This window comes from Hippoglossus stenolepis, chromosome 16 (genome assembly GCF_022539355.2).
Source record: "Hippoglossus stenolepis isolate QCI-W04-F060 chromosome 16, HSTE1.2, whole genome shotgun sequence".
NCBI classification, from domain to species: domain Eukaryota; kingdom Metazoa; phylum Chordata; class Actinopteri; order Pleuronectiformes; family Pleuronectidae; genus Hippoglossus; species Hippoglossus stenolepis.
Genome location: NC_061498.1, coordinates 458,979 through 475,894, shown reverse-complemented (window position 1 = coordinate 475,894; position 16,916 = coordinate 458,979). Strand labels below are relative to the sequence as shown.

General features: G+C 45.8%; 2 protein-coding genes across 2 annotated transcripts; both read left to right on the top strand.

Moving 5' to 3' along the window:
• Positions 1-310: 310 nt before the first annotated feature.
• On the top strand, positions 311-3,893 carry LOC118123281 (keratin, type I cytoskeletal 13). Its single transcript, XM_035180605.2, has 7 exons — positions 311-743; positions 1,750-1,832; positions 1,916-2,072; positions 2,158-2,319; positions 2,837-2,962; positions 3,043-3,263; positions 3,803-3,893. Exons 1-7 carry the CDS (start codon positions 345-347, stop codon positions 3,891-3,893), a joined length of 1,239 nt encoding a protein of 412 aa, XP_035036496.1. The 5' UTR covers positions 311-344.
• Positions 3,894-7,567: 3,674 nt separating this feature from the next.
• Positions 7,568-14,547, top strand: LOC118123279 (keratin, type I cytoskeletal 13). The gene is made up of 8 exons (XM_035180603.2): positions 7,568-7,997; positions 8,383-8,465; positions 8,569-8,725; positions 10,740-10,901; positions 10,997-11,122; positions 11,217-11,291; positions 13,766-13,914; positions 14,347-14,547. Exons 1-8 carry the CDS (start codon positions 7,623-7,625, stop codon positions 14,471-14,473), a joined length of 1,254 nt encoding a protein of 417 aa, XP_035036494.1. The 5' UTR covers positions 7,568-7,622; the 3' UTR covers positions 14,474-14,547.
• The last annotated feature ends 2,369 nt before the right edge of the window (positions 14,548-16,916 follow it).

Sequence of the window (16,916 nt, the reverse complement as noted above, 5' to 3'; positions counted from 1 at the left end):
CTGAGAGGACGCCTGAGAGAACGCCTGACTGGATGTCAGGTCCTCAGGCTCCGTGTTGACTGACGGGACCGGTCCGTCCATCAGGAGGAGAGCCCCCCGCCTGAGGGACAGGATGCAGAGAATGTCTCTGTCGTCTCTTAAACTGACTCGACCTGCTGGACCTCACCCGCCTGATGTCCAGGCCCCGGGGCCATGCTGCCCCCTCCGGCATGTTTGGCCTCTAAACCTGATTGACCACACCTACCCCCAGCCTTATTCAGAGGCATAAAAGCACCACGGTCCCAGCTGATCTTCACTCCCCGCTCAGAGCCGATCATCAGCCAGCTATCAGCCGACCAGCAGCCATGACCTCCTCCTCCAGCCGCAGCAGCTACATGAACGTCAAGAACTCCGCCACGATGAGCCCCACCGTCTCCAGCGCCTCCCGCCGCGGCATGGGGTCCGGCAGCGTCTACGGAGGAGCCGGAGGGTCCGGAGTCCGAGTGTCCAACGCCTCCTACTCCTTCGCCTCCCCGGCCTCTACCGGTGCCTCAAACATGGCTGACAACATCACCGTCAACGAGAAGGCCACCATGCAGAACCTCAACGACCGCCTGGCCTCCTACCTGGAGAAGGTGCGCTCCCTGGAGAAGGCCAACGCCGAACTGGAGCTGAAGATCAGACAGTTCCTGGAGAACAGGGCGAGGCCGGCGGCGCACGACCTCACCGGCTTCAACATCCGCATCAAACAGCTGCAGGAAGAGGTGAGGAGAGTTCACACCCTGAATCAGGGTTTTAGGTTCAAATTCATAAGTTTCTACTTGATATGATTGTTTATTAACTACTAACTGGTTGGTTACTGTTGAAACTAAAGATTCAACCCCAGTTGACTTGTAGTGAGGCTGAAGTAATCTGATTACACCTGCAGATTTCACCTGTTGTGGTTTTAAACTTTTACTGTGAAAAGTCAGGAAACAGAAAAGTACGTAAAAAAGACAGAAGCAGGTTAAAGATTTACGAGTTTAATGGTTTCGTTGTTTCAAGGTGTTATTGAATATTTGAAGATGTTGGAATTCTGTCATGGAGGAAACAAGAAGAGAAACTGGTACTGAAGCGGGGGGGCGGCGGGGGGGGGGCAGGTGTGAACAGGTAACAGGTTCTATCACCTGAGTGATGTAACCACGGAAACAAGTCTGACTGAAGAATTTATGCACAAATGAAATAAGACGTTCACTTGAAGTTTTATAACTTTAGATTATTTTTTAAAAATGCACATGTGAGAGACTTTTTTAATTTCATATATTTTATGTCTTAATTCTTATTAAGTTCTTGGATTTCATATTTCTTTTTATGTTGTGATTATTATTAAGCATTTTAAGTGAGATAAGTTTTTTAATCAGTAACAAATGTTTAGTTACTTAATTTGGGTGAAATAGTTGAAATGAATGATTGAATCTTTATTGTTTTTTAAAACATTGTGTTTGAAGGTCTAAAGTTTTATTTTTAAATCAATCATTTCTTTTAACTAAGATTTTAGTTAAGTTATAAACCAGCTTTTGTTAGTTAAACTTTTTTATATATATATTTTACAGCTATACAGCTTTTTTCTTTCGTCCGAGTGCGACTTCAGAGAAACATGATACGATAATCATGAAAACTTTAATTCTGATTTGAGCCCCCTGGTGGCCATGATTTCAAAAAACAATGTATTTAAAGCTAATGAAAAATGTCACCGCTTTAATCCTGAGTTCACCCTTTTCTTCTGCTCAGATCTGTAACGCTACTCGTGGAAACGCAGCCCTCGTCCTCGCCATCGACAACTCCCAACTGGCAACTGACGACTTCAGAGTCAAGTGAGGACGGAGAAGACGACAATGATCTGATTACAAATGACGATCGAACAGTTTGAAGAAAATTCACTTTCTTTCATTTCCAGGTACGAGAATGAGATGTGCATGCGTCAGTCGGTTGAGGCCGACATCGCCGGCCTGAGGAGGGTTCTGGGCGAGCTGATGCTGGGCCGCTCCGACCTGCAGATGCAGATGGAGGGTCTGAAGGACGAGTTGATCCAGCTGAAGAGGAACCATGAGGAGGTGAGTCCAATGAAACCAAGAGAACAGAACAATGTGACACTGGTAAAGACACAGAGGTGTGACCGGCGTCCTCGTGCTCCTGCAGGATCTGCTGGCTTTGCGGGCTCAGATGGGAGGACAGGTCCACGTGGAGGTGGACGCCGCTCCTCAGGAGGACCTGTCCGTCGTCATGGCTGGAATCAGAGAACACTACGAGACCGCCGCCTCCAAGAACCGCAGAGAACTGGAGACCTGGTTCCAGGCCAAGGTGAGGGTGTGAATGTGGCCACTGCTGCCCCCTACAGGCCAGGACAGCTTTATCAAAGCTTGAAACGTGATTCAGTATCAGTTTTATAACTTTAGTTTTCCTGTATTAAAAGCTTTACTTGTTGAAGTTTATATTTTCTTTCTTGATTGCAGATTTACAACTTTCTTAGTCTTAAGCTGTTTAAAACTTTATTATTTAACAGTTGCATTTTTTAAATAAAAGTTTTAGTTTTAACATTAGTGAACTTTTTTTTATTTACAATTTGATTCATTACATTTCTTTTCAATAAATTTTGTTTCAGTTTTTAAACTTTATTTGTTACCTTTATTTTTTAGATTTTTACTTTTTTAGTTATTGTTTGTATGTTGATAACTTTAATTTGAAGGTTTTTCCTTCTAATTTAAACAAAAAGATCTGTTTTTTATATTGTTATTTTATAATTATTAACCTTGTGTTTATTAAGGTCACAGATTTAAAGAGAAAAGTTTGTGTCTAAAGTTTGTGACCTGCTCCACAGTCGACAGAGCTGAACAAAGAGGTGAGCGTGAGAACTGAGACTCTGCAGACGTCCAAGTCCGAGATCGGAGAAATCAAACGAACTCTTCAGACTCTGGAAATCAAACTTCAGGCTCAGCTCAGCAAGGTGAGAGAAACAAACATCTCCACGTCAAATAAATAAAGGAATAATATAAAGTTGGTGAAATAAAATGTCTTTCCTCACAGAAAGGAGCTCTGGAGGGAACTTTGGCCGAGACCAAGAACCGATACGCCAACATGTTGGCCGGGTACCAGAGGCAGGTGGAGGCTCTGGAGGAGCAGCTGGCCCAGCTGAGGGCCGACCTGAAGAACCAGGGGAACCTCTACAGCGACCTGCTCGACATCAAGACCCGACTGGAGATGGAGATCGCCGAGTACCGACGTCTGCTGGACGGGGAGACGGAGAGGTCAGCTTCACTACATCATCTCCTACTCAACATTACATATAAGTGTCTATAGAATTACAATAATACATGGTTCATATTTTAGAAAATGATCATAAATAATACCTCACAAAACTTTGAAATAAGTTAATATCTAAATACTGATATTTTAGTCCAGAATTTAATCTTAAATCCAAATTTTGTTTTGTCAGAATTAAAGTGTTGATTTGTACTTTATGACACATACACACACATTTAGTACACACACACACACAAACTGAACTGAGTCCGAAGCCTCTTTAAAGGTCATGTTGATATATAACACATATATGTGTCTGTGTACAAACACAGAAACTGTCCCGACTGGTTGTTGCTCTCAGACGATGGAGAAAATACATTGATCAGATTAGAAATGACTTAAGTGACATAAGTGGAGCATTTTACATTATTTAATTTATATCAGTGAAAACCAGGTTCAATAGAAACAAGCCATGGAAATAAATTGAGCTGTAAATGTTTCTTATCTCATTTCGTCAAGTGGAATTGTCTTTTTCTTTCTGCAGCACCATCACCACCACTAGCACGACCAGGGTGGTGACCATCGTCCAGGAGGTGGACGAAGCTGGAAACCTGGTGACCACCAGCTCCACGTAAACCCAAAGAGCGACGCAGTCGGTTCACGAGTCTGATGGGAAATCTGCAATAAAAATGTAATCTGACTTTGTGTCTGTGGCTCCCGTGATTTTATTGGTGATGAATATTTTGATCATTTAGAGATTTTAATAAAAACAAAACATTTCCACAAATTAAAATAAAAAAAGAGAACTCGACATCGTGTCTGTGACTCAGAGACAACGGAAATGAAAAGCAAAGAAACTACAACAAATTTTAGAAAACATAAAAGTGGGAAAATAACAAAATAACAATAAAATATAAATAAAATAAAGCAAAGTTTGTAAAATATAATATATTGTACATGTATAATATCAAAATATACAATCAGAAAACATTCAAATATAAAATTGTGTTCATAAAATCAACAAGAGAATGAAGTAACAAATACATGAAACAAAAATATAAGAACAGGAAGTTAAATACACAAAATAATAAGAGAAAAAAAAGAAGCAAGTAGTAGACATGATGTGTTCGGGTTTACTCACAAATCAACCAGCAGGGGGTGCTGTGAACCTCGACACGTCAACAAACCAAACATTTATAAAAACCTGCGAGCAAAAGACTTTTTATAAAATATCACGTAAAGAAAAATAACACATTATTTGAACTCTGAGGTGTCAGGTCATAGCCACGTCCCATTCCCTGCTATGACGCCATTCTGGTCATGGTCTGTAAATAAAGATGGACGAAGTGTCTCCACTTCCTCCCACTGGACGAAAATGAAGCCAAACAATTGCAGAGATGTGTGTGGCCATCTTGTGCTGCTGACGCCATTTTGAAATGTCGACAAAAACTTTCAGACAAAGTTTGAACCTCACAGCTGATTGGCTCACACTGACGCTGAGGACACACACTGTCTCACTGTCTCTGAGGACACACACTGATGCTGAGGACACACACTGACTCTGAGGACACACTGTCTCTGAGGACACACACTGACTCTGAGGACACACTGTCTCTGAGGACACACACACACTGTCTCTGAGAACACACACTATCTCTGAGGACACACTGTCTCTGAGGACACACACTGACTCTGAGGACACACTGTCTCTGAGGACACACACTGACTCTGAGGACACACTGTCTCTGAGGACACACACACACTGTCTCTGAGAACACACACTATCTCTGAGGACACACTGTCTCTGAGGACACACACTGACTCTGAGGACACACTGTCTCTGAGGACACACACTGACTCTGAGGACACACTGACTCTGAGGACACACACTGTCTCTGAGGACACACACTGACTCTGAGGACACATACTGTCTCTGAGATCCACTGAACCAACCAGACGTTGATTTAAACTTCCCTTATCCGTCCCTTTAAGGATCTTGTGGGTCTCTGAAGACCCTGGTCCTCCTCAGAGACTCGAACAATCCACACCAGCTCCACGGATCCTCTGAGGACATGATGTCATGGTTCAAAGGAAGGGATGGGTCAGAGTTACTAAGTTACCATGGTGATTTACCCGATAACAAGTGAACGAGCTTCGTAGGACTGAAAACTCTGAAGTTCACCTGAAGTCGAATGTCTGAGATTCATCGTTTCTGTTAAACCTGAAAAACCTTGGTCCCCGGTTTATGACATCATCATTATGGACCCAAAAACATACGTGTGGACAGACTCTTTAATAAAGAGTGAATGTGTTTGTTACGTAAGAACTGAACCAGTTGAACTTCTGAAACTCGTTCCGTCAACTTTGTCCTTTAGTTCCTTCTTTAATCAACCGTGTCATTGTGTCAGTGCACGTTGCGTGCACGTTGCGTGCACGTCGTACACACCCGTTCAGCTGATGATGGAAACGAGCTCTGACCCGGGTTCAGTTTGCAGTAGGGGGTTCAGGTGATTGATGTGTTGGCTCGCTGCACCGCCTGCTGTCAGCGAGCGGGACGAGTCGTGCATTGTCACACGGGCCGGGGCGTAGAAACAGGTTTGACATTTCCCACGTAAGTAATTTGTCGGTGTGTGTCTGTTGATTAAGGCATGACAGACGTGGAGTTGACAGACGTGGAGTTGACAGACGTGGCGCTGGTAGCGGGGGGGGTGTGGTGTGATAAAGGTCGGAATGAGGAGAGGCGATAACACGAGGACGAGAGGAGGCGAGGACAAGTTCAAACAGGAAAACACATGATCTCCAGAGAGGAGGTTTTGGGGGGGGGGTCGACAAAGCAGTGGCCCCGAGCTAAGAGGGGGCCCCTAAAGAATGGAAATGAGTCCCCCGCAGCACCCCCCCAAGTCCCTTTCCTGGGGACCCAAACTCTGTCCCATCAGTTTCATGATTCATCTCTTGGTCCACGGTTCAATTCCCAGCTCCTCCATAGTGTCACTGCTTGTCCCTGAGCTCGGGAACGAAAGGTCCTCAACATCTGGTCCTCAACATCTGGTCCTCAACATCTGGTCCTCAACATCTGGTCCTCAACAACTGGTCCTCAACATCTGGTCCTCAACAACTGGTCCTCAACATCTGGTCCTTAACAGCTGGTCCTCCACAACTGGTCCTCAACATCTGGTCCTCAACAGCTGGTCCTCAACAGCTGGTCCTCAACATCTGGTCCTCAACATCTGGTCCTCAACAGCTGGTCCTCAACATCTGGTCCTCAACATCTGGTCCTCAACAACTGGTCCTCAACATCTGGTCCTCAACAGCTGGTCCTCAACAACTGGTCCTCAACATCTGGTCCTCAACAGCTGGTCCTCAACAGCTGGTCCTCAACAGCTGGTCCTCAACAGCTGGTCCTCAACAGCTGGTCCTCAACAGCTGGTCCTCAACAACTGGTCCTCAACATCTGGTCCTCAACAACTGGTCCTCAACAGCTGGTCCTCAACAGCTGGTCCTCAACAGCTGGTCCTCAACAGCTGGTCCACAACAGCTGGTCCTCAACAGCTGGTCCTCAACAACTGGTCCTCAACAGCTGGTCCTCAACAGCTGGTCCTCAAAATGATGATGACGAGGTCGATGAAGAAGCAGCAAACGCCTCCATCTGTCACTGATGACGTCACCAGAAGACTCTGTGCCACAGGCGAGTTTAGTTCAAGGATTAATTCGATATTAGAGCTTAGAGGGACAGTTACTTATATAATAACTATGACTAATAACTTTATTACACCTTTAACTACATTAATTCAAGTAACATGATCTTCACTGTAGGAAGATGAATCTCTAGAGCTTAGTATTTAGTATCGTTTACAGTAGAAGTGTTAGAAATTGTTTTACTGTGGACGTCACAATAACTTAAAAATAATAATAAATTTAATGAATGAATATGAAAGTTTTTTGTTTTATTGTTTTTTTCCAAGAGTTTGTTCCATCACAGAAACATTTAGTTTCTCGTACGACTTTAGTCGAGTAGAATTTCCTGTGATCACACAATTATCTCATTCCAGAGAAGTTTGACATTTAAAGCTTCGTCTTCAACTCTGTGATCAACTTTCCTGTTGTGACAGCTTCACTAACTCTGCTAATTTCAAACTAAAGGTCGTCCTGAGGCCTCACAGAGATCCTCACTGTCACATGTTCCCAGGTGTGAAGGTTACCTTGACCATCCCCGACACACCCAGGCACATTCCTGCCTCACCTCCCGTCAAGGTATTTGCCGAGTGATTCACGGCTGTTTGGCGGCAGCAGGTTTAAATAGGAGGTGAGAGAGATGCTGCGCCTCACTCTGCTCTGTGTCGTCTGCAGAAAACACCTCCTCCATCATGATGTCCAGCATCTTCTCCTCCTCCTCCAGGTCGAGCACCGGCGGTTCCAAGATGGGCCTCGGCGGCGGCAGACTGGTGTCGTCTGTGAGGGCCGGCAGTGTGTACGGCGGAGCAGGAGGCTCTGGGGTCCGCATCTCCTCCTCCAGGAGCTACAACGTGTCCGGCATGGACGAGAGCCTCATCGGCAACGAGAAGTTCACCATGCAGAACCTGAATTACCGGCTGGCCACCTACCTGGCCAAGGTGCACTCCCTGGAGAAGGCCAACGCCGAGCTGGAGCTGAAGATCAGGCAGTTTGTGGAGAGCAAGGTGGGACCGTCCACCAGAGACTACAGCGCCTTCTTCACCACCATCGCTGACATCACCGCCAAGGTAACGTGACGTCATCCTCAGGTGACTTCATCTCTTCAGGAGGAAATTCAATATTTAGTGTGAAAATAAAAAGTTGTAAGTTTCAGAGTCTTTTTACTCAAATGTTGAAAAACAACCGAAACAGTGAATAGATTTTTTTTTCATTTGATCAAACAGATAAAAACGACCTTTTTAAATCGTCACTCTTACCAAAAAGATTTTTGTCTGTTTTATTATTTTCTTTTAAATGATGTTTTATTATCTTATCTGTCTTTGTTCATAGAGCAACTTTCAAAACAGCTTTTACTTCACAAAGAGGACAAATAAAAGCAAGAAAACAGAACATCAAAGTTATTATTATTATTATTGAGAAATAAAATAATCTGAGTTCACACCTTCCTCTCAGATTCAAGGCGCCATCAGGGTGAACGGAGCCGTCCACCTCAGCATCGATAACGCTCGCCTGGCGGCTGACGACTTCAGGACCAAGTGAGTGTGACACCTGACAGCCGACAAGTTGTTGTTGTTGTTGTGTTGTCATGTTGTCATGTTGTTGTGGTCCAGTAGGTTTTGACGTTGTTTCCTGCTGCAGGTTTGAGAGCGAGCTGACCATGCGTCAGTTGGTGGAGGCCGACATCGGGGGACTGAGACGAGTCCTGGAAGAGATGATTCTGGCCAAGTCGGATCTGAGCATGCAGATCGACGGCCTGAAGGAGGAGCTGTTGTTCATCAAGAAGAACCACGAGGAGGTGAGTGACTCTTATTTTAATATAAACTTAACTCTTATTTGAGTGTTTGAGTCCACAAAACACTTCCCCCCCGCCCATCTTCAAGTTGAGTTTGTGTTTTAACTCAAATGAATCGTTTCAACTGCAGCTGAACGCAAACAACGAGTTGAATAATGTTTTTGTACAAATCTCAACTTTACCCTCACGCAGAGAGAAAGTGATATTTGCATGTGATGACATTAGTTCCATTAGCTCCTCTAGCGACCTCCAGTGTTTGTGCTGCATATTACACCCAACGGCAGGATTCTTCCACAGTGAATCTGAATTAATGACGTATATTGATGACATATTTCTTAATGTGAGGTCATTCTTTTCAAACATGAGGAATCATTTTAAAGTCTCTGTCACAACATCAATATCAGAATGAAGTAATATCACGATATGTGTAAAAAATATACACCGACCTCCTCTCTTCCTCCTCTCATCCTCCTCTCCATCCTCCTCTCATCCTCCTCTCCATCCTGCTCTTCATCCTCCTCTCCATCCTGCTCTTCATCCTCCTCTCCATCCTGCTCTTCATCCTCCTCTCTTCCTCCTCTCATCCTCCTCTCCATCCTCCTCTCATCCTCCTCTCCATCCTGCTCTTCATCCTCCTCTCTTCTCCTCTCATCCTCCTCTCCATCCCTCTCTCATCCTCCTCTTCATCCTCCTCTCCATCCTCCTCTCACTCCTCCTCTTCATCCTCCTCTCATCCTCCTCTCCATCCTGCTCTTCATCCTGCTCTTCATCCTCCTCTCTTCCTCCTCTCATCCTCCTCTCCATCCTCCTCTCATCCTCCTCTCCATCCTGCTCTTCATCCTCCTCTCCATCCTGCTCTCCATCCTGCTCTTCATCCTCCTCTCCATCCTGCTCTTCATCCTGCTCTTCATCCTCCTCTCTTCCTCCTCTCCATCCTGCTCTTCATCCTCCTCTCCATCCTGCTCTTCATCCTGCTCTTCATCCTCCTCTCTTCCTCCTCTCATCCTCCTCTCCATCCTCCTCTCATCCTCCTCTCTCCTGCTCATTTATCCTCTCTCATCCTGCTCTTTCCATCTTCTCTTCATCCTCCTCTCCATCCTGCTCTTCATCCTCCTCTTCATCTCCTCTCATCCTCCTCTCCATCCTGCTCTTCATCCTCCTCTCCATCCTGCTCTTCATCCTGCTCTTCATCCTCCTCTCTTCCTCCTCTCATCCTCCTCTCCATCCTGCTCTTCATCCTCCTCTCCATCCTCCTCTTCATCCTGCTCTTCATCCTCCTCTCTTCCTCCTCTCATCCTCCTCTCCATCCTCCTCTCTTCCTCCTCTCATCCTCCCTCCATCCTGCTCTTCATCCTCCTCTCCATCCTGCTCTCCATCCTGCTCTTCATCCTCCTCTCCATCCTGCTCTTCATCCTCCTCTTCATCCTCCTCTTCATCCTCCTCTCTTCTCCTCTCTTCATCCTGCTCTTCATCCTCCTCTCCATCCTGCTCTTCATCCTCCTCTTCATCCTCCTCTCCATCCTGCTCTTCATCCTCCTCTCCATCCTGCTCTTCATCCTGCTCTTCATCCTCCTCTCTTCCTCCTCTCATCCTCCTCTCCATCCTCCTCTCCATCCTGCTCTTCATCCTCCTCTCCATCCTGCTCTTCATCCTGCTCTTCATCCTCCTCTTCATCCTCCTCTCTTCCTCCTCTCTCATCCTGCTCTTCACCTCCTCTCCATTCCTGCTCTATCCTCCTCTCCATCCTCCTCTCCATCCTGCTCTTCATCCTCCTCTCCATCCTGCTCTTCATCCTGCTCTTCATCCTCCTCTCTTCCTCCTCTCCATCCTGCTCTTCATCCTGCTCTTCATCCTCCTCTTCATCCTTCTCTCCATCCTCCTCTCCATCCTGCTCTTCATCCTCCTCTCCATCCTGCTCTTCATCCTGCTCTTCATCCTCCTCTTCATCCTCCTCTCTTCCTCCTCTCCATCCTCATCTCTCTCTCTGGTCTCTCTCTCTCTCTCTCTCTCTCTCTGAGAGCTGCTGGCCATGCGTGCTCAGATGAGCGGTCAGGTGCACGTGGAGGTGGACGCCGCTAAGGGGGAGGACCTCGTGAATGTCATGGCGGGGATAAGAGAACATTATGAGACCATCACCGCCAAGAACAACCGAGAGCTGGAGAACTGGTTCCAGACCAAGGTGAGGCCGCATGCCGCCTGCGTGGATGCTTAAAGTGTTAATGTGTCTGTTAATGTGTCTGTTAATGTGTCCCTGTGTCCCTGTGTCCCCTGCAGACGGAGTCCCTGAACAAGGAGGTGATCACCCAGACGACCACGCTGCAGACGTCCCGCTCGGAGGTCACGGAGGTCAAACGCACGCTCCAGTCCCTGAAGATCGAGCTGCAGTCGACGTCGAGCATGGTGAGCGTCACGTGACCCGGATCACATCTGAGAGTCTAACCAGAAAATAAAAACCAACAGGTGGTTTTATTTTGAAAATCTGTTTCCTGTGCAGAAAGCGTCTCTGGAGGCGACTCTGGCTGAGACTCAGAACCGGTTCTCCATGAAGCTCAACGGGTTCCAACTGCAGGTGATTCTGACGAGACGTCTTCCTCATCCTCCTCTTCCTCCGCTCTTCTCACAGCTCTTCATCCTCCTCTTCCTCCTGCTCTTCATCCTCCTCTCTTCCTCCTCTCCATCCTGCTCTTCATCCTGCTCTTCATCCTCCTCTTCCTCCTGCTCTTCATCCTCCTCTCTTCCTCCTCTCCATCCTGCTCTTCATCCTCCCCTCATCCTCCTCTTCATCCTGCTCTTCATCCTCTCTTCATCCTCCTCTCCATCCTGCTCTTCATCCTCCTCTCTTCCTCCTCTCTTCCTCCTCTCCATCCTGCTCTTCATCCTCTCTTCTTCCTCCTCTCCATCCTGCTCTTCATCCTCCCCTCATCCTCCTCTTCCTCCTGCTCTTCATCCTCCTCTCATCCTCCTCTCTTCCTCCTCTCCATCCTGCTCTTCATCCTCCTCTTGATCCTGCTCCTCATCCTCCTCTTCATCCTGCTCATCATTCTCCTCTCATCCTCCTCTCTTCCTCCTCTTCATCCTGCTCCTCATCCTCCTCTTCATCCTGGACTTCATCCTCCTCTCCATCCTGCTCTTCATCCTCCTCTTCATCCTGCTCTTCATCCTCTACATCCTGCTCTTCATCCTCCTCTCATCCTGCTCTTCATCCTGCTCTTCATCCTCCTCTCATCCTCCTCTCCATCCTGCTCCTCGTCCTCCTCTTCATCCTGCTCTTCATCCTCCTCTTCATCCTGCTCTTCATCCTCCTCTACATCCTGCTCTTCATCCTCCTCTTCATCCTGCTCTTCATCCTCTACATCCTGCTCTTCATCCTCCTCTCATCCTGCTCTTCATCCTGCTCTTCATCCTGCTCCTCGTCCTCCTCTTCATCCTGCTCTTCATCCTCCTCTTCATCCTGCTCTTCATCCTCCTCTACATCCTGCTCTTCATCCTCCTCTCATCCTGCTCTTCATCCTGCTCTTCATCCTGCTCCTCGTCCTCCTCTTCATCCTGCTCTTCATCCTCCTCTCCATCCTGCTCTTCATCCTCCTCTTCATCCTGCTCTTCATCCTCCTCTCATCCTCCTCTCCATCCTGCTCCTCGTCCTCCTCTTCATCCTCCTCTTCATCCTCCTCTCCATCCTGCTCCTCGTCCTCCTCTTCATACTGCTCTTCCTCCTCCTCTCTTCCTCCTCTCCATCCTGCTCTTCATCCTCCTCTCCATCCTGCTCCTCGCCCTCATCATCCTGCTCTTCATCCTCCTCTCTATCCTGCTCTCCATCCTCCTCCTCTCATCCTCCTCTCCATCCTGCTCCTCGCCCTCTTCTTCATCCTGCTCTTCATCCTCCTCTCCATCCTGCTCCTCGTCCTCCTCTTCATACTGCTCTTCCTCCTCCTCTCTTCCTCCTCTCCATCCTGCTCTTCATCCTCCTCTCCATCCTGCTCCTCGTCCTCCTCTTCATCCTGCTCTTCATCCTCCTCTCTATCCTGCTCTTCATCCTCCTCTCCATCCTGCTCCTCGTCCTCCTCTTCATCCTGCTCTACATCCTCCTCTCTTCCTCCTCTCATCCTGCTCTTCATCCTCCTCTTCATCCTGCTCTTCATCCTCCTCTTCATCCTGCTCTTCATCCTCCTCTCCATCCTGCTCTTCATCCTCCTCTTCATCCTCCTCTCATCCTGCTCATCATCCTCCTCTTCATCCTGCTCTTCATCCTCCTCTCATCCTGCTCTTCATCCTGCTCTTCATCCTCCTCTTCATCCTGCTCTTCATCCTCCTCTCCATCCTGCTCCTCGTCCTCCTCTTCATCCTGCTCTTCATCCTCCTCTCTTCCTCCTCTCCATCCTGCTCTTCATCCTCCTCTCCATCCTGCTCCTCGTCCTCCTCTTCATCCTGCTCTTCATCCTCCTCTCTTCCTCCTCTCCATCCTGCTCCTCGTCCTCCTCTTCATCCTGCTCTTCATCCTCCTCTCTTCCTCCTCTCCATCCTGCTCCTCGTCCTCTTCATCCTGCTCTTCCTCCTCCTCTCATCCTCCTCTCCATCCTGCTCCTCGTCCTCCTCTTCATCCTGCTCTTCATCCTCCTCTCTTCCTCCTCTCCATCCTGCTCCTCGTCCTCCTCTTCATCCTGCTCTTCATCCTCCTCTCCATCCTCCTCTCCATCCTGCTCCTCGTCCTCCTCTTCATCCTGCTCTTCATCCTCCTCTCTTCCTCCTCTCTATCCTGCTCCTCGTCCTCCTCTTCATCCTGCTCTTCCTCCTCCTCTCCATCCTCCTCTCCATCCTGCTCCTCGTCCTCCTCTTCATCCTGCTCTTCATCCTCCTCTCTTCCTCCTCTCTATCCTGCTCCTCGTCCTCCTCTTCATCCTCCTCTCTTCCTCCTCTCCATCCTCCTCTCCATCCTGCTCCTCGTCCTCCTCTTCATCCTGCTCTTCATCCTCCTCTCTTCCTCCTCTCTATCCTGCTCCTCGTCCTCCTCTTCATCCTGCTCTTCCTCCTCCTCTCCACCACCAGGTCTCGGCCCTGGAGGAGCAGCTGGTTCAGCTGCGGTCGGACCTGGAGCGTCAGGGTCACGAGTATCGGACGCTGCTGGACATCAAGACCAGGCTGGAGCTGGAGATCGCAGAGTACAGGAGGCTGCTGGACGGAGAGGCCGCCAGCAGGTCAGAGGCAGAACTACACCTGACACACCTTGTTATTTTACAACAAAGAGCAAAACTACGTTAAATCATTAACCAGTAGTTAGCTAGTTAGTTACAGGTGGTTAGTATGGACGCACACAGAAAAAGACTAAACTGATGAGGATTTTTAGGTGTCGATAGTATTTAGTAAATGTTTATGTTGTAACTAACATTTTATTAACTAGTTATTAAGTAACTAGAATCAGTGTAATTAATAAGTTCTAATTGGAAAAATTAAGAGTAACAATCAAGTATTTAGGTGAAGTATCAATTACTTCAGTAACAGGTAATTAGTAACTAGTAACTAAGACCAGTTCATTAGAACTTACGTACGTGGACATGTAGACGAAGGGAAATAAAGACACACAGGAAATGATGTCACTCTGACTCCTCTGTTTTCTGATTGGTCGACAGCATCAGCACTTCCTCCTCCACGACCACTACGACCAAGAGGGTGGTGACGGTGGTGGAAGAGGTGGTTGATGGGATGGTGGTGTCATCATCGTCCAAAACTTCCTCCACCTCCCTCCAGACCCGCTGAGGTGCAGCCGGGCGCCGCCGGGCGCCGCCATCGTGGTCATTGTGACGAGAAACAATAAAATCAGTTCAAACTGTCACAGCGTCTGTTTCTTCTTTCTTTCTGTAACGTCAGAATCAGAAAACGAGATTAATTAACCCCAACCCTAAACATGTCTTTAAATAGAGAATCTGGACAGGAAAATAATAATAAATAATTATTATTACTACATGTATCGTTATTACTACATGTATTATTATTACTACATGTATTATTATTATTACTACATGTATCGTTATTACTACATGTATTATTATTACTACATGTATTATTATTATTACTACATGTATCGTTATTACTACATTTATTATTATTACTACATGTATCGTTATTACTACATGTAACATTATTACTACATGTATTATTATTACTACATGTATTATTATTACTACATGTATCGTTATTACTACATGTATTATTACTGGATGTATTATTACTACATGTATCATAATTAATACATGTATTATTATTATTACTACATGTATCATTATTACTAGATGTATTATTACTACATGTATCATAATTACTACATGTATCATAATTAATACATGTATTATTATTATTACTACATGTATCGTTATTACTACATGTATTATTACTACATGTATCATAATTACTACATGTATTATTATTGTTACTACATTATGTATTTTATACCGTTGTCTTTTCTTTTGTGGTGACGTCTGTGTGAACGTGTCTCTGAAAGGAGTAACCCTGCCGCCCCCTGCTGGTCGTCCCGGGGACATGACCTCCTCTCGGCTCCGCCCTGTGATTAAAGCGTGCGCGCTGCTTCACGCCCGGATTCAGATTTGATTGGACCATCACCGGGAGCTCATCCTCATCAGCCTCTGGACTTCGTTCTTCTTTTCACCTTCAACAGAAACAAAGAGTCTTTCACCTCGTCGGGAAACGTGACGACAGATTGAACCATGGGAATTTAACTTGGTTGGTTTTCTCATGCAAAGATTTAAAGGAAGAAACTGAATATTTCTATAAGAGCACGGTTATAAAAAAACATGGATGATTTTCAAAACATTTATTAGATACTTTACTATAAAATGCTCGTGAATGTTGTAAACATCCTGCAGAGCTGCATGAGTACGGAGGCCTGGAGGGGACAAATGATTCTTATACCACGAATATCATCATATACTAATGAGGACATTCATTCACTGGACGTTTAAAGACAAGAGAATCAAGACTTTACTCTAAAATATAAACTTCATAGACAGACACAAAGATGGACGACACGATGGTCCCCTACAGTGAACCCAAATCATCTCTATCGCCCCCTGGTGACAGGCTGCAGTATAGGTCCTCATCCATGTTAGCAGATGGGACATGGACCAAAAAAAATCAATGTAGACGTTAAATAAAAGTTTGTCAAAGATGTTTCTGTCATTTAAGCTCGTTCTTCTCTCTCTGATGTTTGTTCAAGTGTTTCTGATCAGTTTGGTTTGAATCAGTTATTTGATGATATAAAAACAGGCTGAGACGTCGTGATTGACAGCTGAGACTGACTCCTGATTGGTTGAGAGATACCACAATCATTACTTTGGGCAGCGTTTGTATCCGAGATATTTTGGCTTCATTGGTCGTTTTTATTTACAGTGTTTGATCTTTATTTACTTCTCAATGTTGTCACTTTTTACAAACGTCTTCATGTCCCAAAAATATCCAAACTGTATAAAATGTTACAAAAATGTTAGAAATTATCTCCACTTCTTAAAAGTGCTCTTAATATCAAAAATGTTTAAACTTCGTCAAGACGTAAGAATGTCTTCACTTCAGAGACAAATTAAAAACACTGTCTTTGTAAAAAGACCTCGTCAGACAGAAAAATGTCCTGATGTGTTTCAAACGTTTAAATAAACTCAGTGAAGAGTTGCTGCTTTTTCTTCAGTGTTTAAAGCTTCGCTGCAGTAAAAACTCAAAGGAAAATGTGAAACAAGTTTTTACAAACGTCGACCAGCTCTTACATCAGCTCTTATTGAATTTAATGGAGAGATGACAGATTGTTGCATATTTCTGTGGTTCAACAAGAGTCCAATGACTGTCAGTGGCTTGGTTTTGCTGATCAGAGATTGGCTGGTTCTGCGTCGGGCAGCGTGTGGACCCTTCATTTTGATATATGAAATTCAGCCCCTCCTCCTCCTCAGGCTACTGTTACATAACCGTCGACAGATGACCTGATCGTAAATATAATTGTTTCATGATGTGACAGTTCAGAGCAGCAGCAGAGTGAAAACACTAATCTAAAATATAAGATAATATAATAATCAGCTCACGTCACGTTTCACCGACAGTTAGTAGCTGTGATGGTGTGAACGAGTATCTGAGCACGTACTTGTACTTATTGTTACTATATTTTTCACAGCAGTGACTGAGACGGACTCGAACAACAGAA